Source organism: Rhinatrema bivittatum, chromosome 9 (assembly GCF_901001135.1).
Source record: "Rhinatrema bivittatum chromosome 9, aRhiBiv1.1, whole genome shotgun sequence".
NCBI lineage: Eukaryota > Metazoa > Chordata > Amphibia > Gymnophiona > Rhinatrematidae > Rhinatrema > Rhinatrema bivittatum.
Window position 1 is genome coordinate 225501695 of NC_042623.1, and position 25951 is coordinate 225527645.

Consider the following 25951-nt stretch of genomic DNA (forward strand, 5'->3'; position numbering starts at 1 on the left):
TATATCTGTAAAAAAAAAAAAAAAAAGGCCACAATGCATTGTATAAATTTGTGCATAGTGTGCTTTGAATTACTGTTCTAGTTTCATTTTTTTGTGCATGCTATGTTTCCTGTGTATGCTCCAAGGGAATAGCCAGAACTGAAGTTTTTTGGAGAGTACTGTGGTAGTGCCCCACTGTGCCCCTATCCCTTATCCTATCCTGTGTGGGTCTTCAACAAAACGCTTTAATTTCTTGCAACGCTCTGTATCTTCTGTCTTTTCACTCTCCTTACCCTGGCTGATTTCACTATCCCTCTGTGTTTATGGAATCTACCAAGGGCGGCTCAAGGCAATCTGCTTCCTGAGGCAAGGGATGAGAGAGTGCTCCCCCATAAGGCACGGCAAAGGTTAAATCTAAGGGGAGGGTCTGTAATGGACTCTGGCCCTTTAGGTGATTTGAAATGTTGGGAAGGGGGTTGTAGGGCTCAGAGTTCCCATAGAAGTGGCTGATAGCATGTCCTAGGAATCTGCCAACCCTTCCAGAGTCCCAGGAACCCTACCAACCCTGGGGATGTGGAAGATGGTGGTGCTCTCTCAGACCAGGGCAAGAGCATTAGGCGCCCTTGTTGAACCGCCCTCCCCACAAACAATTAAAAATTATGCATTTATTTTGAAGTTTCTTATTAACCACTTCCCTGACCCAGGAAGAGAAATTTTACATGAAAAAGGACATTCACAGATCTGAGATAAAAATATCATTTACAACAACATGTATTTTATATTTAGATGTACTGCTGTGGTGCCAACCAGAAAACCCTGCAAAAAAGACAATTGAACCCATATGGTATTAGGCCTATTACAAAGTACTTTGGGTATGGGCTTGGCCCTCAGAAATTCATGAATAAACTGAATTACAATACAGTAAAACTCCCATGCCAAAACAGCACTAACGTCTAGCACTAAAACAGCAACAACCCTACCTATGAAAATGCAAAACTGTAAATATTACACCAGGCCATAAAATACCAATATATCACCTATTAGGAAAACAGAACAAGCCAGGCTGCTATAGATCTCTACACAGAAACTACACGCTAGCAGAATACCTCAGCTTGGTCATAAATACAGAACACAAATATTCTCACCAAATATCAAATGAAGAGATCATAATATATTAAAAGAAATTGCCAGACAAAAACTGAACTGGAAACCACAAGCCAGACCCTGCGTGCAGTGCAACAATAGAAAAAAAGAAATATTAGAAATAATTATCCCACTGTTATATAAACATATTTAATACACCCCTTCTCCTTGCCCTCCCTGGCTACACTCCACCGATTCATGCACCATACTCCTATTCTCTTTGTCACCACTTTGTCACCACCGCCAGTCTCGCTCATCTGCTCCCCTGCTTGCACCCCGTCATGCTCCATTCTCTCCACTGTAACAAACAACCACTCCATTCTTTTCAGAACATAAACACAAAAATGGACAAAAAAAAACAACCAACCAACACAATCAGATGCACTGTAAAGATTCACTCAAGAACACAAAGACAAAGGCATAGCGGAGCAGTGAAACGCCAGCTACCTCTGTTTTCTCCAGAAAAGTTTCTTTCTATTGATAATGCCTTCCAAGAGGAAGGGAAAGGTGAGGGTTTTCCCTCCAGAGCCCTTACCTGGACCTAGTCAGCTCGACATCGTTCGTTCCCTGTCCCAGACAGTGAGTTTGGAGGGAGTCAAGGAGTCCATTGCGAGCACTGCGGCAGGAGAGCAGATTGTGGCACTGGAAGAGACGTCCCTCAGTCCTGACCTTCGCGCACCCCCGGCGCAACGCGACCCCGCCGCAACGCGACCCCGCCAGGGCTCCTGCTCAGTCGCAGTCGGATGGCGCGTCCGAAGTGCCAGAGTTGGAGAGGGTGAACCCTGAGGCAGCGAAAGGAGAGAGGCTGGGTCAAGCGCAAGTGGACCCAGAAACAGTTGGAGAAAGGCCAGCTACATCGAGAGAATCTTCGGTGGAGGAGGAGGAGGCTCCTGTGGCCGGAGAGAACATCATACTCCCAGATGCTCCGGGTGAGTCGGCGTTGGGGTCATCGAGGCCGGGTGTTGTGACACTCGAAGCTATTTGGGACCTTGTTGCAAGCCAGGGGCTTTCGTTAACCAGATTGGAGAGAAAAGTTGACTCCCTTAATCATAATATACAGGAGAAGATATTGGGAATTCAAGAACAGGGATCTGCTTTGACAAATAAAATATCTGAGACTGAAAAAAAGGTTTAAATAAACGCCAAAGTCAACTCTGCAATTATAAAAGAACAATTAACATCTTCGAGACGTCTAGAATTATTAGACAATGGACTGAGAAAGTTGAATGTGAGAATTTTAAATTTCCCCTATATTATGGGGGAAATGCCATATACTACTTTAAAAAAATTCTTAACAGTTTGCCTGGGTTTTTCTGAGCAAAATATTCCCTCTATTAATTCCTGCAGGTTTCTGACAAATAGGGCAACTGTTAAAAATGAGAATGTGAATATTGAATTACCATCGAATTTGACTGGGTTTCTAGAATCATCCAATTTGGAAATAATTGAGAGGAAAGTTCTTTTGGTTTCATTTATTACAACTCAAGATGTCTTGAATGTAATGCGTAATTATTTTAGGAAATTTCCTGTGAACTTTTGTGATCAGGAAATTAGGCTATATCCTGATATGGCCCCGATTACCCAATATCGCAGGAAAGAATTTTTATCACTCAGACAAGATGTTATTTCTTTAGGTTTTGTTTTTTCATTGTGGTATCCCTGTAAATGTATTTTAAAGAAAGGAGAGGAAACATTTGTGTTTTTTCAAGTTGATCAGTTAAAGCAGTTTATTGAAGCTCGTAGGCCGGTAACATCTTCTCCCAACACTTAGAGATAGAAGGTCTATTTGAATTTATCACTGTCGGTTCTATGCGAAGCCCATTCCTTTTGATTTTTGTTAGAACTCCTGTTTATATAATAATGTTTGCCACTCAAGGGTTATATCTTTAATGTTAAAATTTGAATATCGTTATTATAAGATTCGCTATTGGAGATTATGATTTTGTGGATTGTATATAAAAACCTGAATATCTCTTTAGTTTAAATAGTGTAAAAGTGATTAATATGTGATACAATCTTATATGGAAGGATTATCAAGTGTAAAATGAAAAATTATAATTAAATAATTAAAAAAAGAAAGAACACAAAGACAAAAGGATAGGAAACAGCAAGGGAAAAACAAGCAGCACAAAAAACACGACTCTGCAATCGCAATTGAACAACCAACTCCAGCACCAAGAAAACCCACAGCACTTAGTCCAGAGCTTGCCTAACACCACTCAGCAATGACAAAATGGCCCTGGAAGAAGCTGCCATGCAAGGAAGAGTGTCCAAGAAATCAGATGGGAATCTGTGCACCACCAATCACACCACAGGCCAGCCTAGGTCGCCTCTATCAACCAAAAAGGAATACTGCAGAATTTTTCAAACTAGCACTGTTTTTTTACCGCCGGTTATAATGCAGTTTTCTGCATGTTAGTTTTAACACTGGGTTTGATGCACTTTTTGGGTTTACCGTGGATTCTTAATGCCGGTTTCTTTTGCATACCATTTATAGCATTGAGCAGGGGCCACGTGTTAAAAACATGGACGATAGTAAAAATTGGTGTGGGTTTTATTACATCAACCCTAAAGGCAGGCTGTAGGCGAGTAGATGTAGAGCCAAACATCTGCTTTTTTACAAGAGCAAAGGTAGTACAGGAGTCCAGTCCACAGGAGCAAATTTACAGTAAGTGTTCCTCAGTCAAACTTCTGATGGAATACAGCATCGTCTAAACACATTTCTTGGTAACCAGAAAATAAGCAGCATTCAGAGGCCCTAGAGATTTAAGGGTAAATACAGCAGTGTTGTCTGAAGTCCCTACCTCCAAGAGTTCATGAAATGGACTTCCTTATCCTTCTGCAAATCCCATTCACTAGAATATGTCTGCAGATCACCCAATTCCCAGCAGTAAGATATTACTCTTAGTTCTCAAGCAAACAATACCTTCTTAATTTAGGAGAAATTATATGCTCCTCCTAGAAGTCAAAAAATAAGCCCAGCCTAGGAGCATACTGGAAAGTTGGAAACATCCAAGACTTGAATAAAAGCTGTGCCAAACAGGTGTTGTTCCTTCACTGTCTGCTACAGGATTCTCGTTTATTCTAAGAAAGATGCCTCTGAAGGTCTTGACACAGGCCGATTCAATAAGATGTGCATTGAAACAGGCATCCATTTTATCTCGCTTCCAGTCGATTTCACCCAATATACATGCACAATAACAAGGGGCTAAATCGGCCTGGAGCGTGTCTGTTGTGCATGTATATTGTGCATTCAGAAGGTTTTTTTCATCAAACCTTTCTTCTTAAATGCTGCAAGTAGTAGATTTAAGTATCACAATGATACTATTAGAAGGAACCACACAGGACAGTATTTTTAAAATTTCTCCTGAGCTTTTGACTCGCGGATTGACTTAACGCCAGCTCCGGGGCTGGAGTTAAATTTCCCACGTTAAAAAGTGTGGATCGGGGCACCCAGTGATTTTCTGCATCGGGGGGGAGGGGGTAATAGCTAATAGCCTCATCTACATGGAATTTAAATGTAATGAGTGTTATCTGCTAGGTGTTTGGGTGCGCATTTTGGAAGCGCTAATCTCTTTATTGCATTGAGTGCTAGTCTAGCGCATCCAAAATACGCATCCAACCACAGCAAACCTGTATGCTAGGTTGGGCACACTTTATTGCATCGGCCCCACAGAGAACAAGATAGTTTCTCAAATTGATCAGCAAGGACTTAAAGGTATACCTGGCTCTTCTTAAAATGGGGTCCTAGATAGAAGCACCTGGTTGTACTGCACTGTGTTACATTTAGCACAGTGTGTCCTTGGAGTGAAAAATCCCTTCTTCTGAAGGAAGTGAAATCGCATTTTGCAAAGACAATTACAGAGTTCGATAGGATAAATCTTTGGTTAGTATAACAAGGCTCAGATACTTACAACAGGGCTCAGAAGCTTAGTACTTCTAACCAAAAGAGTGATGAAATAATGAGACATTTTTGCAATAAAGACTAACACAGCCAACACAACATACATAAACAACATAAGAACATAACAAGTCACACTGGGTCAGACCAAGGGTCCATCAAACCCAGTATCCTGTCTCCAACAGTGGCCAACCAAGTCACAAGTATCTGGCAAGTACCCAAACATTAAATAGATCCCAAGCAGTAGCTATTCTCTATTGATTAATAGCAGTTTATGGACTTCTCCTCCAGAAACTCATCCAAACCTTTTTTAAACCAAGCTGCACTAACTTCTCTAACCACATCCTCTAGCAACAAATTCCAGAGCTTAATTGTTGTTGCATCGGAGGTGGACCCTTGGGCTGAGGTGGGGTTGATGCAACCCGTAGGCAAGGACCTATGGGTCCCCACCGTCAGCAGGTGGAGTGGGCTGAAGCTAGAGGCCATTGGAGCTTCACCTATACCAGCCCTCATTCCCCTCGGGTTGAGCCTTTGGGTGCTGGGGCCGGCAGGACTTAGGTGGGCATTGAGGTTAGCTAGAGAAGAAAGGTGATTCAGCCCAAAGACAGCAGTTGGTAAATGGCGCAGTCCTATCCTAGACTGGATTCGGTACTGGAACTCAGGCACCAAAGGAACAATGAGAAACTGAAGGCGCTTAAGCAAAAGAAGGCTGAAGCCTTGAAAGTTCACGTCCAGAGGATAGGTGAGGAGAGGCATCACTGACAGGCTAGGATTAGAGCCGGCGACAAATAGAAGTTGTAGCAAGCAACGTAGAACTCTGGACATTGGATAGTCTGTAGCGTAGTCGTTCAAGGCAGTGGTCAGGGCACGGAGAAGTCAAGCGTAGTCAATCAAGGCAGTGGTCAGGGCACGGAGAAGTCAAGCGTAGTCAATCAAGGCAGTGGTCAGGACACAGAGAAGGCAGGCGTAGGCAATCAAGGCAGTGGTCAGGGCACAGAAAAGGCAGGCGTGGTCAAGCGTAGCGAAGGTCCGAGGCTGGAGAGAAGCTGAAGAGTAGTCAGGCATAGCAAAGGTCCGAGGCTGGAGAGAAGCTGGAGAGTAGTCAGGCATAGCAGAGGTCCTGGGCTGCAGAGAAGCTGGAGAGTAGTCAGGCGTAGCGGATGTCAAATCCAATGAGTCAGTCCAACACATAGACGAAACAGGAACTAGGAGAACAGGAACTAGTAACCATGGGAAAACAGGAACACACGATGAGACAAATCTAGGATCAGCAACGAGTCCTCGGAGTACCTGTTGCAAAGGCAATGCTATGGAGCGAGGCCTGGGCTTTTATACGCAGAAGAGTCTGATGTCAGCATCCGGGTCTGCGGCCAGGTTCCCACCGCGGGCCCTTTAAAAGAATCAAGGATGCGTGCGTGTGCGCCTAGTAAGGGACGTAGCGCTGATGGCGGCATCTCTCCGAGGGCCACGTGGAGAGGCCCGACGAACAGGGACATCTAGGCTGGCAACACTGGGTGGCATGGCAAAGCCGGAGGCACTGGAGGGAACCAGAGGTCAGAGCTAGTGGCCCACCACCACATGCGAAGAGGAGCCAGGAGCTGGAGTCCATCTGAGAAAGTGAGAGAGCCTCGCCGCAGGGCTGCCGCGAGCGGCATGTGTAACAACAGTACCCCCCCTTTTACGCTCCCCCCCCCCCTTCTGGAGGTCGGGGTTTGCCCGGATGGGCACGGTGGAAGTTCAAGAGTTTCTTATCCAGGATGTTTCGAGCTGGCTCCCACGAATTCTCTTCGGGTCCGTATCCCTCCAAGGAAAGGAGGCGGCCCCTACGATGGACATCTAGGACTTCATGGACCTTATATGTCGTGTCGGTTTCTGCCACCAAAGGAGGTGGCTCAGGAGCTTTCTGGGCAGGCCAGGACAGAGTCACAGGCTTTAGAAGCGATACATGGAATGTATTATGTATCCCCAGTGTAGGGGGCAGCCGAAGCTGGTATGTAACAGGGCCGATGCGTCGGGTAACCGGGAAAGGCCCGATAAACTTAGGAGCAAATCTCTGCGATGGAATTCGAAATCGGATGTATCTGGTACTTAACCAGACTTTCTAGCCAGGAAGGAATTCAGGAGCCAAGCAGCTTTGACTGTCAGCAGTTCTCTTGGCCCAGGAGGCGGCCTGACGCAGGCGAAGATTTGTCTGTTCCCATAGTGTCTTAAGGATATCCGCAGTAGCCTGTGCTGCAGGGGACGGCATGGATAGAGGTATGGGTAATGGTGGTCGTGGTTGTTTCCCATAGACAATTGAAAATGGGGACGTTCCAGTAGCCGTGGCGATGTGAGAGTTGTGAGAAAACTGCCGAGGATAAGAGGTCTGATCAGATATCTTATCGGTCATTGATGTACGCGTGCAGGAAAGCCTTCAAAGAGCGGTTCATCCGTTTGGCTTGCCCGTTGGCCTGGGGATGATAAGCTGTCATAAGGCTGATGTTAATATTGAATTTTCGGCAGAGTGAACACCAATACCTGGCGACGAATTGAGGACCTCGATCTGAAACGATATCCATGGGTAAACCATGTATTCTGAAAATATGGTGAAAGAACAATCGCGCTAGCTCTGTAGCAGATGGTAGGCCTGGCAGAGGTACGAAATGGGCCATTTTAGAAAAGCAGTCTATGGTGACCCAAATTACGGTGTGACCCTTAGAAGGTGGCAAGTCCACGATGAAATCCGTAGACAGGTGAGTCCACGGTTCTTCGGGTGCTGGAAGCGGTTGAAAAAGACCCCAAGGTCGCCTGACTGGGGGTTTTTGCTTTGCACAAACATTACAGGATTCGACATACGCTTTCACGTCAGAGACCAAGGTAGGCCACCAGAAGAACCCCTGGAGCAGTGCCACGGTTCGTGCTTGTCCTGGGTGACCGGAAAATTTGGAATCGTGTGCCCAGCAGAGAACTCTTTCTCGGAGTTGTCGGGGCACTACCATTTTCCCAGTAGGAACTGGGTGAGTGGCAGATAAGGAGATACAAGCCAGGTTGATTATATGGGTTGGTTCTTCTAGAATGTCTTCAGGCTCAAAGGACCGTGATAGGGCATCTGCCCGGAGATTCTTGTCAGCTGGACGATAACGGAGTTCAAAATCAAATCTAGAGAAAAACAAAGCCCATCAAGCTTGACGGGCATTGAGACATTGTGCTTGACTCAAATCTTCCAGATTCTTATGATCAGCGAACACCGTAAATTTATGTTGTGTGCCCTCTAGCCACGGGCGCCACTCTTCAAGAGCCAACTTTATGGCGAGCAATTCACGGTCCCCGATGCTATAATTTTGCTCTGCCGATGAGAATTTACGGGAGTATAAGGAACAAGGAACCATAGTACCAGAGACAGTGCGTTGACTTAGGATGGCCCCAGCCCCAATGGCGGAGGCATCCACTTCGACAAGAAATGGACGAATCGGATCTGGGTGGTGTAGACAGGATCCCTTCTAGAAGGCTTCCTTCAAACGATGGAAGGCGGCAATGGCTTCAGGTGGCCAGTTTCATGTGTTTTGGCCTTTACGGGTTAAGGCTGTCAGAGGAGCAGCCAGTGTCAAATAATATGGGATGAAGTGACGATAGTAATTGAGAAATCCTAGGAAGTGCTGGGGCACTTTGAGTCCTACTGGCTGCGGCCAATCCTGGATTCCCTTTAATTTAGCAGGGTCCATGGAGAAGCCTTGCTGAGAGATGATATAGCCCAGGAAGGGCAAACTGGACTTTTCGAATAGACACTTGTCCAATACAAAGATGGTTTTCACGAAGACGCTGGAGGACGGTTCGTACATCGGCACAATGCGCGTCGAGATCTCTAGAAAAAATGAGGTTGTCGTCCAGATAAGCCACGACTTTAGTGTACAATAGATCTCAAAAAATTTCGTTCATCATTCGTTGGAATACTGCGGGTGCATTACAGAGGCCAAAGGACATCACCAAGTATTTGTAGTGACTGTCCCTGGTGTTAAAAGTAGTTTTCCAAATGTCATTGGGGCAAATTCTCACCAGGTTATACGCCCCACGTAAATCCAGCTTCGTGAAGATGGAGGCACCCTGAAGACGGTCGAACAATTCAGAAGTCAGCAGTAAGGGATATTTATCCTTACGAGTGATGGTGTTTAGGCCATGGTAGTCAATACACGGCCTAAGTGACCCATCTTTCTTGGTCACGAAAAAGCATCCCGCCCCAGCGGGTGATGTAGATGGGCGAATAAATCCTTTTGCAAGATTTTCCTGAATGTATTCGGTCATTGCCTTTGTCTCCGGTAAGGACAAAGGATAGGTGCATCCATGAGGAGGTGTGGTTCCAGGAAGGAGATCAATTGGGCAATCAAACCTTTGGAGAGGCGGAAGGAGGTCAACCTTCTGTTTAGAGAATACGTCCTCAAAAGCAGCATACGGAGCAGGTACGCCAGAGGACATAGTAGCCAGGGGAACCACAGGAGATGGTATCAGTTTTTGGAAGCAGGACTGATGGCAAGCAGGACCCCACTCTACTAGTTGCAATGAGGCCCAGTTGAATTGGGGGGAATGCTTCTGTAGCCAAGTACTATAGGGTGGATAGACTTATCCAATACTAATAATTCAAGTTCCTCGATGTGTAAAGCCCCAGTACGTAACTGGACAGGTTCCGTAGTCAAGGATATTAGGCCAGGTAGCGGCTCTCCAAAGATAGAAGCAATACATAGAGACGTGTCGAGCGAACAGGTTTTTATACCCAAAAGCTGCACAAGGTCCTTAAGGATAAAATTACCTCCTGCTCCAGAATCTACCAGAGCAAGATCCGGGAAGGCCCGGGAGTCCCAGATTAACGTGACCAATACTGACCCAAGTTCAGGACCCCTACTGAACTCGGGCCATGGAGTTTCCCGGATGGATAGGGCAAGTCTGCAGATGGTGGCCAGGTGCACCGCAATACAGACACAGGCTGGTTTGTCTCCGCCGGAGGCGCTCTTCCGGTGTCAGCCGCCCGCGACCCAACTGCATAGGTTCTTCCCTTTGACCACACTAATGTCACTGCAGGATGCAGGGTTGGTAACTGGTGGTGAGCGGGCACGAACCCATGAAGGCTTCTGGGTATCCGACTCTCCCGGTGACGCTCTTGAAGACGATGGTCAATTCGACCTGCCAAATCTATAAGGTCCTCCAGAGAGGAAGGGAGCTCCCGTGCAGCCAACTCCTCTCTGCCAATATCAACATTGAAATTCCATCCATCATACTAGGGGATTTCAATCTCCATGTCAACACCACCCCTCTCACCTCCTCTTGCGACACTTTCCTCTCCGCTCTACAAGCAATAGGTCTCAGACAAATTGTCACTTCCCCGACTCATCAAGCTGGGCACTCCCCTGACCTCATCTTCATCAACCACCGTTTTCTACCTTCCCCCCCCCCCCCCCCACCTGCTCTCCGGTACCCTGGTCAGACCACTTCCTCATCGAAGCATCCCTATCCTTCACTGCTCCAATTACCCCTAATCCAGTACACAACACCACTATCACATTCAGAAAACCCTGCTCCAGTGATGAACTTTCCACTGCTCTTTCCAACGCTCTACCAGACCTTGACTGCTCCACCCCTGAAGCTGCCCTTTCGTCCTGGAGTAACATCACTCTTGAAATTGCCAATAAATTATGCCCTCTCTCCACACGAGAACTACCTCAATCTACAAAAAACCACCAACCCTGGTACACAGCGGAGTTGAGAGTCTTAAAAAAGAAACTCAGACAGCGAGAGAGAACTTGGCGCAAAGCCTCCTCGCCCCATCTCGCCTCCAGCCTTAAATCTGCGCTTCATCATTACAGAATAACCACACTTAATGCCAAACGATCTATGCCTCTAAAGTCCACAAATATACGTATAACCCGAAGGCTCTCTTCACATACGTAGCCGTACTCACCAAGTCTTCCCTCCCCCTATCCCAGACAATGAAGCATCCTCCAGAAGCAAAGAAATCGCCCAATACTTCCACCAGAAATTCACCAACATCCTCCTCAGATTCCGACACCCATCTCCCCCCCTCCCCCCCCTCAACTCACCCCTGCTACTACCACCTTCGAAACGCTTGAACTGACCTCAGCCAAGGAAGTTGAATCAGTTCTCAGAAAACTCAGACCCGCCTGTCACCCCTCAGATACTATACCCACTAAGACCCTTCTTTCCATCCCAAACTCCATTGCCAAACCTATTGCCAACATCATTAACTCCTCTCTCTCCTCAGACTCCATCCCAGATGTCCTTAAACAAGCTATTGTCAAACCCCTTCTTAAAAAACCCTCGCTAGACTCCAAAGACCCATCCAATTTCCGCCCTATTTCTAACCTGCCCTTTATCTCAAAGATTATGGAAAAGATAGTGAATCGCCAACTCACAGAATACCTTGAAAACAATAAAATTCTGCACCCTGCCCAATTTGGCTTCCGTAAATACCTCAACACCGAATCTCTCCTACTCTCCCTCTCTGATCACATACTCAGAGGCATGGACCAGGGTAACTGCTACTTACTTGCCCTTCTCAACATCTCAGCCGCTTTTGACACTATCAACCACAATCACCTCCTCACCCGACTGGCTGAAATAGGCATTTCAGGCCTAGCCCTGCTATGGTTTAAATCTTACCTATCCAACAGGAAGTTCGCTGTCAAAATAGGAAATGCCGAATCCACAAGCTACACTCTGTCCCAAGGCGTCCCACAAGGCTCCTCCCTCTCATCCACCTTATTCAACATTTATCTCACCCCCTCTGTCATCTTCTAACAGACCTTGGCCTCAAATTCTACCTCTATGCGGATGATGTTCAAATCCTCATCCCCATTCATAACTCCCTTACTGATGCCCTGGCACACTGGAACACATGTCTCACTTCCATAAATGACTTCCTCACATGCATCCACCTTGCATTAAACACTTCCAAAACAGAATTGCTCCTTTTATCCCAACACCAACCCCAAAAACCCCTGATCTGCAACGACCCAGCCTTCAACACCATTTCTTCCCAACACTGTGTAAGAGACCTTGGGGTAATACTAGACCAACAACTGAATCTTAAAAAATACATCAGTTCCATCCTCAAAGAGGGCTTTTTCAAGCTTAATGTCCTAAAAAAAACTTAGACCCCCTCCTCCACCACCATCATGACTTCCAGACTGTTATCCAAGCAACTCTATCCTCAAAACTTGACTACTGTAATGCCCTCTTCCTTGGTCTTCCTTCCTCCACTATCAAACCCTTACAAATGTTCCAAAACACTGTTGCAAGGGTCATCACAAACACACGGAAATCCGACCACATTACTCCCATACTTAAAGACCTCCACTGGCTCCCTGTAACATCCCGCATCCTCTTTAAAACCCTATCCATAATTCACAAATCCATCTACTCCTACAACTCCAACTGGCTTGAAGAACCCTTTTGCCTCTCACGCTCGGATCGACCCACCAGGTCTGTCAACAAAGCTACACTTACAGTACCTCCCCTTAAAAGATCCCACCTTTCCACCACAAGGGCTCGCGCAATCTCCATCGCAGGCCCCAAACAATGGAACTCCCTCCCACCTGTTCTCAGACTTGAGCCATGCTTCTCTAAATTCTGAAAGACACTGAAGACCTGGCTCTTCCGACAAGCCTACCCAGAATAGTCCACACCCACAATCCTCTCCCCCCCCCTCCCCCCAGTACTTGCTCTAACACCTTCGAACTTCCCCATCTGTACCATTAGAATTCAATCCAGAGTCTCTCTTGAACCCATGTACATAACTTCTCCCTAAGACCCTTGTATTTAAGTTACTCCATTGCTTTTTTGTTCCTTCGTTTTAGCGTTCATTGTTCACAGTTTGCACTTTCTATTCTACCTTTTCTTTGTAATTAACAACATCCATGCCCCCTCCCCTGTTCATTGTATTTTTCGATCTTTCAGTTGTAATGTAAACCGGCATAATGTTTGCATACTAATGTCGGTATATAAAAACTTTAAATAAATAAATAAATAAATAAATAAATAAATATTTTAGCTGCAGAGAGAGTCCGTCCAGATAGATAGCTTGGAGGCAGTCTTCCTGCCAAGCGAGCTCGGTAGCCAAAGTCCTAAACTCAATGGTATAATCAAAAAAACTTTTTTGTCCTTGACAGAGGTGTAGTAAGCTGGTGCTTGCTACAGCATGTCACCCAGGATCATCAAAGGTCCATCTGAAAACAGCCACAAACTGAACCAGTTCCTTCAAGAAGGAATCCGAGCATTCCCACAGGGGGGAAGCCCAGGCCAGCTCTTTCCTTCAAGGCGGGACAGGATAAACCTAACTTTAATCAACTCATCCTGGAAGATGGAGGGATGCAGGGCAAATTACATGTAGCATTGATTTATGAATCCCCTGCAGAATCTGGAGTCGCCATTGAAGCATGGAGGCGCTGGAAGTGGCAACAAGGCATCGATGGAGGTGGCTGTGGAGGAGGAGGAGCCGAATTATTTGTAAAGGCATCAAGCCGGGTGTGAAGACGATCCATGGAGGAGGCCAATGCCTCAAGGAACTGCTGCTGTTCTTGTACCTTGGATGCCAGGCCTGGAATGGCCTGGAGGGCACGCAGCTCCACCGAGTCCATGACCTTTGCAACCTGTTGCGTCAGAGGTGGACCCTTGGGCTGAGGTGGGGTTGACGCAACCCGTAGGTGAGAATCTACGGGTCCCCACTGTCAGCAGGTGGAGTGAGCTGAAGGTAGAGGCCGCTGGAGCTTCACCTACACCAGCCCTTGTTCCCCTCAGGTTGAGCCTTTGGGTGCTGGGGCCGGCAGGACTTAGGTGGGCCTCGAGGTTAGCTAGAGAAGAAAGGTGATTCAGCCCAAAGACAGCAGTCGGTAGATGGCGCAGTCCTATCCTGGACTGGATTTGGTACTGGAACTCAGGCACCAAAGGAACAATGAGAAACTGAAGGCGCTTAAGCAAAGGAAGGCCGAAGCCTTGAAAGTCCACATCCAGAGGATAGGCAAGGAAAGGCATCACTGACAGGCTAGGGTTAGAGCCGGTGATGAATAGAAGTTGTGGCAAGCAATGTAGAACTCTGGACACTGGATAGTCTGTAGCGTAGTCGTTCAAGGCAGTGGTCAGGGCAAGGAGAAGGCAGGTGTGGTCAAGCGTAGCGAAGGTCCGGGGCCGAAGAGAAGCTGAAGAGTAGTCAGGCAAAGCGGAGGTCCTGGGCTGGAGAGAAGCTGGAGAGTAGTCAGGCGTATTGGAGGTCCGGGGCTGGAGAGAAGCTAGAGAGTAGTCAGGCGTAGTGGAGGTCAAATCCAATGAGTCAGTCCAACACATAGACGAAACAGGAACTGGGAAAACAGGTACACACAATGAGACAAATCTAGAATCAGCAACGAGTACGAGGAGACCTGTTGCAAAGGCAACACTATGGAGCAAGGTCTGGGCTTTTATACACTGAAGAATCTAACGTCAGCATCCAGGTCTGTGGCCAGGTTCCCATCGTGGACCCTTTAAAAGAATCAACGATGCGCGCGCGCCTAGGAAGGGGTGTGGCGCTGATGGTGGCATCTCTCCGTGGGCCACGCGGAGAGGCCCAACGAACAGGAACATCTTGGCGGCAATACTGGGTGGCGTGGCAGAGCCGGAGGCACCGGAGGGAACCCGAGGTCGGAGCTGGCGGCCCACCGCCACCAGCGAAGAGGAGCCAGGAGCTGGAGTCCTTCTGAGAAGATGAGAGGGCTGCATTGCGGGGCTGCCACAGGCGGCATGCGTAACAATTGTGCCTTGAGTGAAAAATAATTTTCTCCAATTTGTTTTAAATGTGCTACTTTCTGACTTCATGGAGTGCCCCCTAGTCTTTGTATTATCTGAAAGAGTAAATAATCATTTCACATTTACCCGTTCAAGACCTTTCATGATTTTGTAGACCTCTATCATATATCCCCTCTAAGCTGAACAGCCCTAACCTCTTTTGCCTTTCCTCATAGGGGAGCCGTTCCATGCCCCTTATTTTGGTCGCCCCTCTCTCTACTTTCTCCAGTGCAACTATATCTTTTTTGAGATCTATTACCAGAATTGTACACAGAATTCATGGTGCAGTCTAACCATTGAGCGATATAGAGTCATTATGAACATGCTTTTAAGAGTCCAGATTAATGAAAAATAGCAGGATACATTCATTGTGTAGAGCGCTGCACTGAGACAGCAAAGTCAATTGAATCACTGTGCATAAATTATATTATCAATGTGACTGATTTATACCTACTTGTGATACACTGCATATCCTGCCTTATTACTTTAACAATACAAATCCTGGAGACTATATTAGCCATTGCCTACAGCAGCAAAACCACATCACTGCTTAACCTAAATTAACCCTTTTACTTTCATGTGATGATTCTTTCCTAACATGACTCCATCTAAGCAGAATCATCTACCCCAAACTGTAAATAGGATCAAACTCCCCAGCACAAGAAAATTGATGGCTAACAACTTCATTGATTATAGTATATTTTTCCCATACTATTGGAAAGTGATCCAATAGCAAAGCAAAGCAATTCTGGAATTCAAATCCCAAAAGAGAATTCAGTGGTTGAGAAAGAAAAAGTCAAAACCAATCGCTCAGTCTTTCATATTTAAGGAAAGAGAAATGCGAGGAGAAATCCCTGAGAATTCTTGGGGGGGGGGGGGGCATGGAGTTTGCAGGTCCGGGGGCAGGGAGTTTGCAGGTCCTTGGGTAGCTTGTAAATTCAGAGCCAGCAAACTCTGTGGGTACAAAAGTAGTTGAAGATTTTGCACCTGCTTTATAGCAGGTCCGAAGCCCATGTGACAAGAGTATGCATAGGACATGCTAAATGAAATCCCCAGGCATACATTGCCTGTCCTGCCCTAACCTCACACCTTTTCCCTGCAATGACAAGTATATAGGCCATAAAAATGTGAACTTTTAGTTGCTATGGGGAGGGCAGTTTTCAGGCTGGAGAATTACTCAGGCACCTGCTTAATTAGCTGGCCAAATTCTTTTGAAGCCTGCCTGCTTGCTGTCATGATCCTAGTTTCCCTGAAGGCCATGTGAGAGAGTACGCATAGAGGGCGGGTATGGAAACAAATTAGAGATTAGTGTGTGCTTAATGAGCAATCTTTCCAGGACCTCCTGAGACGAGACATCCTGTACTACAGAGGCCAAATTAACATGGATGGGATGGAAGTGCTGGACGTGGAAGATGGGAAGGACCGAGATTTCAACATTAGCGTGAAAAATGCCTTCAAGTTACGAAGCAAAGCCAGTGATGAGGTGCATCTTTTCTGTGCCAAGAAGCCTGAGCAAAAGCAATGCTGGCTGCAGGCATTCAAAGATGAGAGGCGACAGGTGCAGCTGGACCAGGAGACAGGTATGTGGAGTTACACACGCTGGCCAGAGCAAGGAGCCCATTGAAAAGCCTGAATTAGAAAACTGGTGTTTGTGTACACAATAAGTAGTAACAGTGCGTATTTGTAATGATCTTACATTCAAAATTAAGTTTAATCCTCCCCAGTACTACAGACTCATTGGCGACCTCACTACCATCAAGCCAAGTGCTCCCCAATACTACAGACACATGCCTCCTCCCCAGTACTACCATCAAGCCGGGTACTCCACAGTACATCGGGTATTCTCTTACTGCCTCAAAGCTGAGTGCTCACCAGCAGTGGTGGTGCTATGGAGGGGCAAAGGGTAGCAAGTGTCCCCAGTTTGCCGCCCCAATCTCCCTCATGGTCCGACATACAAGGGACAGCAGGGATAGCTTCCCACGGCACTTTCAACTTGCTCCTGCTTCTGTCGTAGGTATTTCTTCCTTCCCTGTACGTACCATGTTCAGTCCAGATGGTGGGTTATGTCCCCTGTCCAGCAGATGGAGTCAGACAAGACTTTGAAGGGTGTTAGCATATAAGCCAGTGCACCCTCTGCAGGAGCTCAGTATCTTTCTGACTCCAGCAGATGAGAGTAGGGGAACCCGTCGCTTCCCCTGTGTGTATGAAGACTAAGTTCTTTCATTGCTTCTTATTTCTTTTCATTTGTTGAAGATTGGATCAAGTTAGTTGAAAAAAAAAAAAGTGTTTAATTGTTTTCAGTGTCGGGAGTTGTAGCTTGCAGGCTGAGCTGCCTCCCTCCCTTCTCTCCCTATCTATCTTTCTGGGGGTAAGTTCTTGCATTTCATTTTGTTCAGGTTTTCTTCTCTAGCTTTCTCTTTCAGCCAGCTGCTGTTCTTGGCGGGACAGGTGGAAGCTGGTGGCGCCAGCCTCTCCCCACTGTGCCGACATCTGCCCCGCGGCCCCGAGACGTCTTTTTCCCCGGGGCCGCTGCAGCAGGCAGGGGAGATTCCCCTGCTGCCGTCCGGGGCACTCGCAGGTAGTGCAGGCTAGTTTCGGCCCTCCCGCGGCACCTCTCCGTCCCGTCGGCCCCCCCCCCCCCCCGCGGCTTGCCCATCTCCTCACACGGCGGACATCATGCCACGGCCGTCCCATTGTTCGGCCTGTGGTGAGCCGGGGTCGAGGATTTCACGTGAGGGCATTTGTGCTAGGTGCCTCCCCGGTGGGGAAGGCACCTCGGAGCCACTGAGCACATTTTCTTTCCGCGCCTGAGCGCGGCCCGGGCGGCGTGGGCCGGCCCCTTTGCCGCCTTTGGTGGGAACGGTGGCCATTTTGGATCCGCAGCATAGCGATTCTCAGCATTCAGAGGAGGAGGAACGGGATTCTCGGGGTGGTTCTCCCCCGATTTTGTTGCCGGTGAAGACTCTACCTGGCCAGGTTCCCTCAGGTGCTCCCATTTTCGCCCCCCCTCGGGCATGCCAACCTTCTCACCTGAGTTTATTGTGCTCATGCACAACGCATACTTACAGCGGCTGGAAGTCCCCAGGGCGACCTCTCCGGGTCCACTCCCGCAAAGGCACCCCATGTCACGGATGCACCACAGGGGATCCCTAACTTTGCGGGTGGGGTACTGGGGCCCCCCCATGGGGCCCCCAGGGTTCATTTTGCTCCCGGAGGGGCGGGCGCTCTCCCAGATCAGGGAAGGGATCCCCCTGGCCTTCCGGATACTACTGTTTCAGAGGCACAGCTGGAAGGGGATGACCCGCGAGTACTCCGCATTTTCCGGAGGGAGGAACTCGACGACCTGATCCCCCAAATCCTTGAGGAGCTGGACCTGGATCCTCCTCCAGAGCCACCGGCGCCCGTTGCTCTAGTCATCGCTTCGTCTTCCAAGAAGGGGGATCCAGTCCTGGCCAGCTTGCGTCCTCTGTCCAGGGCTGTCCCTACGCATTCCACCTTTCTACAGCTCCTGGCAAGGGAATGGGACACTCCCGAATCCTCCTTGAAGGTTGGCAGGGCGATGGAAAAGCTTTATCCTCTCCCGGAGGATTTCCTGGAGTTAATCAAGGTTCCGAAGGTGGACTCGGCGGTGTCGGCGGTCACCAAGAGGACAACTATCCCGGTTACGGGTGGCACTGCTCTGCGGGACACCCAAGACAGGAAGTTGGAAATTTACCTCAAGAGGGTCTTTGAGGTTTCGTCTCTGGGTATGCGCGCGGCTATGTATAGTTCTCTCGCGCAGAGGGCAAGTCTTCGCTGGGTTCAGCAGCTTCTTACATCACAAGACTTGCCACCCGAGGAAGCCACCCAGGCTGATCGTTTGGAGTACGCCATAGCGTATGGGGCGGATGCCCTGTACAACCTGTTCCGGGTCCTGGCAAGATCCATGGTCTCAGTAGTCTCGGCGAGACGTCTCCTGTGGCTCTGCAACTGGGCGGCGGATTCTTCTTCCAAGTCCAGCCTGGGCTCTCTCCCCTTCAAGGGCAGGTTCCTTTTTGGTGAGGATCTAGACCAGATCATTAAGTCTTTGGGGGAGAACGCGGTCCACCGCTTGCCCGAGGACCGCCAGCGTACCTTCAGGTCCTTTACTTCTTCCAGGACCCGGGCCAGGGCCCAGCGTCGATACCGGAGTTACCGGCAGACGGGACCTCAGACGCCCTCTTCCAGATCTCAGTCCTGGCCCCGGTCCTTTCGTGGCCGCAGGCCCGCTCGGGAAGTGTCAGGTCAGGGGAACCCCCCCAAATCCACTCGATGCCATGCTCACCCACTCCTCCACCCCCAGGATCGGGGGATGACTTTCGCACTTCTACGAGGAGTGGGTTCACATCACCTCGGACCAGTGGGTTCTCGATATCCTAAGGAACGGCTACACTTTGGAGTTTGTCCGCCCCGAGGGACAGGTTTCTCTTTTCCCCCTGCGGGTCGGACCTCAAGAGACGTGCGGTGCAACAGACTCTGGATTGGTTGCAGAATATAGGGGCCATATCTCCCGTCCCCTTCGGAGAGGTGGGCTCGGGCCATTATTCCATCTACTTCATCGTACCCAAAAAGGAAGGATCCTATTGGCCAATTCTGGATCTCAAGGAGGTCAACAGGTCTCTCCGGGTCCTCCGGTTCCGAATGGAGACGCTGCGCTCAATCATTGCGGTAGTGCATCATGGGGAGTTCCTCGCCTGTCTGGATTTGACCGAGGCCTATCTCCACATTCCCATCCTCCCGGCTCACCGGCGGTTCCTTCGTTTCAAGATTCTGGGTCAGCACTTCCAGTTCCAGGCTCTCCCCTTCGGGCTGGTGACCGCCCCTCGAACGTTCACGAAGGTTATGGTGGTAGTGGCGGCAGCCCTGAGGCGCGAGGGGATTCTCGTCCATCCCTACTTAGACGACATGCGAAGTCCTTTGCCCAAGGACAGTCGGCGGTCTCCAGGGTTGTTCGACTTCTCCACTCATTGGGCTGGGTCATGAATTTTGCCAAGAGTTCCCTCATTCCCTCACAAAACTTGGACTTCTTGGGAGCGCGGTTTGATACTCGTCAGGGCATGGTCTTCTTACGTCCGGACAAGGCCCAGTCTCTACGGGAACAAATACGACGTTTTACTGCATTACCAGCACCCACCTCCTGGGACTATCTTCAGCTCCTGGGCTCCATGGCTTCCACCATCGACCTCGTACCCTGGGCCTTTGCGCACCTCCGGCCTCTTCAGGCGGCTCTGCTTTCTCGCTGGAAGCCAGTCTCGCAGGACTATCAGATCGTGCTCCCTCTCCCACAGGTCGCCAGAGACAGTCTGCGGTGGTGGTTGGTCCCGAGACATCTAGCCTGAGACGTCTCCCTCGAGGTTCCAAACTGGATGGTAGTCACCACCGATGCCAGTCTCGCTGGATGGGGGGCAGTATGTGAGCGGAGCTTGGCGCAGGGGACGTGGACAAAGACACAAGCGTCGTGGCCAATCAATCGCCTGGAAACCAGAGCAGTGCGTTTGGCGCTCATACACTTTCTTCCCCTGGTGCGGAATCTGGAGGTAAGGATACTCTCGGACAACGCCACCACCGTAGCGTATATCAATCACCAGGGAGGCACAAGGAGCCGGCATGTATCGCTCGAGACGGCGTGTCTGATGGCGTGGGCAGAGAATCATCTAGCACGCCTAGCTGCTTCACACATTGCGGGGGTAGACAACATTCAGGCGGACTACCTTGAGTCGGCAGCAGTTAGACCCAGAAGAGTGGTCTCTCTCCGACGAAGCGATGCAGCTTCTCGTTCATCGGTGGGGGTCGCCTCACTTGGATCTGATGGCGACATCTCTCAACGCCAAGGCGCCCCACTTCTTCAGCCACAGAAGAGAGCGCGGCATGGAAGGGGTAGATGCTCTAGTCCTGCCGTGGCCGCGTCATCTCCTACTCTACGTTTTTCCTCCCTTGCCTCTACTGGGCAAGATCCTCTGGAGAATAGAGCGTCATCAGGGGTCCATACTTCTGGTGGCTCCCGAATGGCCACGTAGACCCTGGTTTGCGGATCTGCTACAGCTTGCAGTCGACGGTCCGCTTCAGTTAGGACATCTTCCTCGACTGCTCCATCAGGGACTGGTATTTTTCGAGCAGGCAGAACACTTTTGTCTTGCGGCCTGGCTTTTGAGCGGCGCCGCCTCAGGCTCAGAGGATACCCTGAGACGGTAGTTTTGACTCTACTAAAGGCCCAGAAGACTTCTACTTCAGTCGCTTATGTGCGGGTCTGGAAGGTCTTCGAGGTGTGGTGCTCCACACATGGTACTCATCCCACGAAGGCCTCAGTCCCTCAGATCCTGCAGTTCCTTCAAGACGGACTGGACAAAGGTCTTGCCTATAATTCTCTGTGAATTCAAGTGGCCGCCCTTGGTTCGCTCATACAGTATACAGATCATCCTTCTCTCCTGCTACAGCCGGGCATTGCCCGGTTCCTCAAGGGGGTGAAGCACTTGCAGCCCCCGGTGAGGGACCTGTGCCCCTCCTGGAGCCTCAATTTGGTTCTTCGGATGCTGGCAGGGCCTCCTTTCGAGCCTCAGCGCAACTCCACCATCAAGGACCTCACCCTCAAGGCAGTCTTCCTTGTGGCCATCTGCTCCACTCGTCGCATCTCGGAACTTCAAGCGTTATCCTGTAGGGAACCCTATCTCCGCTTCACGGACTCAGGTGTCTCCCTCCGCACTGTTCCTTCCTTCTTGCCCAAGGTAGTCTCTGCCTTCCACTTGAACCAGACGGTCGAGCTTCCGTCCTTCACACCCGACGAGCCAAGGTCTCTCCGTCTCCTAGATGTCAAGCGCACATTGCTCCACTACTTGGAGATCACCAATGACTTCAGGGTTTCCGACCATTTGTTTGTCCTCTGGTCGGGTCCGAGGAAAGGGTCCCAGGCCTTGAAGATGACGATTGCAAGATGGCTAAAAGACGCCATTACGTCAGCCTACATAGGAGTGGGGCGGATTCTCCCTCGGGGCTTCATAGCTCATTCTCTTCGCTCGCAAGCAGCCTCTTGGGCGGAGGTTCGGTCTGTTTCCTCTCAGGAGATCTGTCGAGCGGCAACTTGGAAATTGCTGCACACCTTCACGAGACATTATCGTCTACACCTGGCGTCGTCAGCCTCTGGACACTTTGGCGACCAGGTTCTCCAAGCAGGGCTTTCAGGGGCCCACCCGGGGTAGGGAAGCTTGGGTACATCCCACCGTCTGGACTGATCCTGGTACGTACAGGGAAAAGAAAATTATTCCTTACCTGCTAATTTTTGTTCTTGTAGTACCAAGGATCAGTCCAGATGCCCACCTCTTTGCTTCTCTGGGTTCTAGGCTCTTTCCTGCTCGGACTGCTCTCTTCTTTCTGAAGGATGTTGTGTCTTTTCGTTCTTTGATTCTGTGTTCACAGCTCTTTTGCAAGTTGCAGTTGTTGCCATGCGTTGGCTTGCATTTTGAATTGTTGATTATGACCTTTTATGGTTGAGAGCACTTGATCCATTCTTCTTCTTCAGTGTTTTTCATTGGGCTTTGATATACTCTATACTGAGCTCCTGTAGAGGGTGCACTGGCATACACGCTAACACCCTTCGAAGTCTTGTCTGACTCCATCTGCTGGATGGGGGACATAACCCACCGTCTGGACTGATCCTTGGTACTACAGGAACAAAAATTAGCAGGTAAGGAATAATTTTCTTTTCTCTGGCATTCAAATCAGCTATTGGAGACATGTTGGAGAAAAGAGGTACCTGTGATAACAGCAGCAGCAGCCTCTCTCTTGATGGTCACTATGACCGCCACCTCCTAGCAGCTGAAAAAATAGTGTTGCTGCCACACACAGCCCCACTTCTGATGCAGCTCCTGTTACAAATTTGGGCCCAGGCCAAGAAAAACCCCAAGTCGTTGCCCCCCGATGCTCTCCCTGTTGGGCCCAGGGCCAACGAAGAACGGCTACAGCCATCACAAATGCTGCAGCCAAGGAAGTGAGGCAGTGCTGCTCCCTTCTGTGACCTGGTTGACAGCTCTTATATCCTGCTCCTCTTTGACACAGTTCTGCGTAGATGACTTATAAATAAACTGAACTCCCTTAGCATGGGACCTAAAGTGACTGACAGGGTTAGAAACTGGGTGAGTGAGAGACAACAAAAGGTAGTAGTATATAGAGCTATCTGCAAGGAAAGGGCTGTTACTAGTGGCATACCACAAGGATCAGTCCTTGAGCTGATTCTTTTCAGCATGTTCACAAGTGATACTGCAGAAAGGCTGTCAAGAAAAGTTTGTCTTTCTGCCAATTATACCAAATTCTACAACAGGGTAGCCACCCAGGAAGATGTGGAAAACAAGAGAGTTCTAGTGAAGCGTTAGAAATTGTCGAGTCTAGCAGCTAAAATTTAATGGTATGAAACACAAAGTCATGCATTTGGGCTATGAAAAGCCAAGGGAGTGGTAAAGACTAGGGGGTGAAATTCTTCTTTTGTGAAGAAAGAACCTTATCAGATAAATCATTGAGAATGATTTATCTGATAAGGTGGCCAAACAAGTGGATAAGGTTGGCAAAAGCCAAAAAGATGCTTAGGTACATAAGAAGAGGAATGGTCAGCAGAAGAAAAATGATTTTGCTCCTGTATAAGTCCCTGGTGAAACCTAATACGGGATTCTGTGTACATTTTGGGAGCCTGTCCAGCATGTGGGTACTAAAATGGGCAGTGGCCTTCATTGGAAAGCATAGGAAGACAGACTTAAAGATCTAAATATGCATATCCTAGAGCAGCGCTTCTCAACCGGTGTGTCGCGACACACCAATGTATCGCCAAGCACCAGCTGGTGTGTCGCGGCTCCCGGTGTCCCACAGCCCCAGTTATACTTCCCTTTACCTTTTTCCGGCCCCCGCGGGCCAATGGGAAACCTCCTCCCTTCTTCCTGCCCCCGCGGGCCAATCGGAAGCTTCCTCCCTTCTTCCTGCCAGTGGGAGGAGGAAGCCTCTGATTGGCCGGTGGGGCAGGAAGAAGGGGGGGGCATCTCATAGCCCGGGGGTGGGGTGGTTTGAGGGGGGCTGGGAGGAGTGGCAGTGTCCAGGCCCGTGGCGGTAAAGAAGCCCAACTCTGGCCGCCACGGGCTGGAAGTGCTGAAATTAAACACGTGGCGAGCCACAAAGAAAAGAGGCCAACCGCGATAGAGTAGGGATTCCCCAAAGCGGCAGTGAGTCGCAAGCACGAAGAGGCTGGTTGCTCCGGGAATTCTCCTCCCCCCCCCCCCCCCCCATGCAATAGTGAGTGCAGCAGAACAGCAGAACCACATTTAAAGTAAAAGTGGCACTCAGCCATGCTGATTACAGATGGGGCAACTGGAGCTCCCAGCGGCCATAAAAGCAGGCAGATGGGCTGCGGGAGCCTAGGGATATCCCGACAGCCAGAAGAAAGGCTTGAGTGTGTGGCATATTTTTATAAAATAAATGTTTGCTGCTTCAGTGCGGCTGAGAAGGCAGCGGAAGCACTGGGAAATCTGCCACTGCGAAATTAAAGGGGAACACAGCATTGAGGCTCTAAGCAAAGTGTGTGTGAGAGACAGAGACTGGGCAGGGAGGTGACTGGGGTGTGTGTGAGAGACAGAGACTGGGCAGGGAGGTGACTGGGGTGTGTGTGAGAGACAGACTGGATAGGGAGGTGACTGGGGTGTGTATGAGAGACAGAGACTGAGCAGGGAGGTGACTGGGGTGTGTGTGTGAGAGAGCGACTGGGCAGGGAAGTGACTGGGTTGTGTGTGAGAGACTGAGAATGGGCAGGGAGGTGATTGGGGTGTGTGTGAGAGACAGACACTGGGCAGGAAGGTGACTGGGGTGAGTGTGAGACAGAGACTGGGCAGGGAGGTGACTGGGTTGTGTGTGAGAGACAGACTGGGCAGGGAGGTGACTGGGGTGTGTGAGAGAGAGAGCGACTGGGCAGGGAGGTGACTGGGGTGTGTGTGAGAGAGAGAGACTGGGCAGGGAGGTGACTGGGGTGTGTGTGTGAGAGAGAGAGACTGGGCAGGGAAGTGACTGGGTTGTGTGTGAGAGGCAGACACTGGGCAGGAAGGTGACTGGGGTGAGTGTGAGACAGAGACTGGGCAGGGAGGTGACTGGATTGTGTGTGAGAGACAGACTGGGCAGGGAGGTGACTGGGGTGTGTGTGAGAGAGAGAGCGACTGGGCAGGGAGGTGACTGGGATGTGTGTGAGAAAGAGAGAGATAAGACTAGGCAGGGAGGTGACTGGGGTGTATGAGAGAGAAAGAGAGACTGGGCAGGGAAGTGACTGGGTTCTGTGTGAGAGACAGAGACTGGGCAGAGAGGTGACTGGGGTGTGTGTGAGAAACAGAGAGAGATAAAACTAGGCAGGGAGGTGACTGGTGTCTGTGTGTGAGACAGAGACTGGTCATAGGGTTTAATTGGTGTGTGTGTATGTGTGTGACTTGTGGGCCCTAAAGAAGAGGACCGTAAGGACAGAGCTTCAGCAGCAGCTGCTGCTCCTGGTATGTGCTTTCAAGGGAAAGGAGTAGGAGAGTTGCTGGAGAGGGTAAGTAAAGGTGGCATTTTAAGTTTATTTTTCTTGATTGACTGCCATTTTAATTATTGAGTATTATGTGATGTGTCTGCTGTTTTGAAATATTTTATTGATATTTGCACAATTTTAAATAATTTTTATGAGTTTTAATTGTTTGACGTTATTATGTTCATCAGCTGTTTTGAAACATTTATTAATATAGTTTTACAGTTATTTCTGTATGGGGATCTATAGCAGCTTGGCTTGTTCTGTTTTCCTAATAGGAGGTGTATTAGTGTTTAGGACCTGATTTAATATTTGAGTGCTGCCTTTTCATAGATAGGGTTGTTATGTGTTCCATAATACAGGTGTAACTTTGTGCAGATTAGTTTCAGTGCATTATTGCAGATCCTGGGACTGTGTTAGGTGCTATATTTCTCTTTCCATTTCTCCAGGTTTGCACTGCATGCAGAGTGGCGTTTTTTGGTTTTCCATTCCAGTTTGTCTCCATATTTATAATATGTGGTCTTTCTGTACTTGGTGAAGGTAGGTTCTGTGTGTGTGCCCGAGGTGAGGTATTTTATTGGCATGTAGGC

At 49.1% G+C, this 25951-nt stretch overlaps 1 protein-coding gene across 3 annotated transcripts in view; it reads left to right on the forward strand.

The window, feature by feature from the left end:
• Nucleotides 1-25951, forward strand: part of LOC115098785 (rho guanine nucleotide exchange factor 4-like) — a 180170-nt gene that overhangs the window by 115062 nt on the left and 39157 nt on the right. For 2 of the 3 annotated variants that reach the window (XM_029615723.1, XM_029615724.1), the window contains one exon: nucleotides 16161-16404. The exons of the other annotated variant lie outside the window; for it this stretch is intronic. In XM_029615723.1, coding sequence (XP_029471583.1) covers nucleotides 16161-16404 — 244 coding nt within the window. The remainder of the gene's footprint in view (nucleotides 1-16160; nucleotides 16405-25951) is intronic. 3 annotated transcript variants of the gene reach the window in all.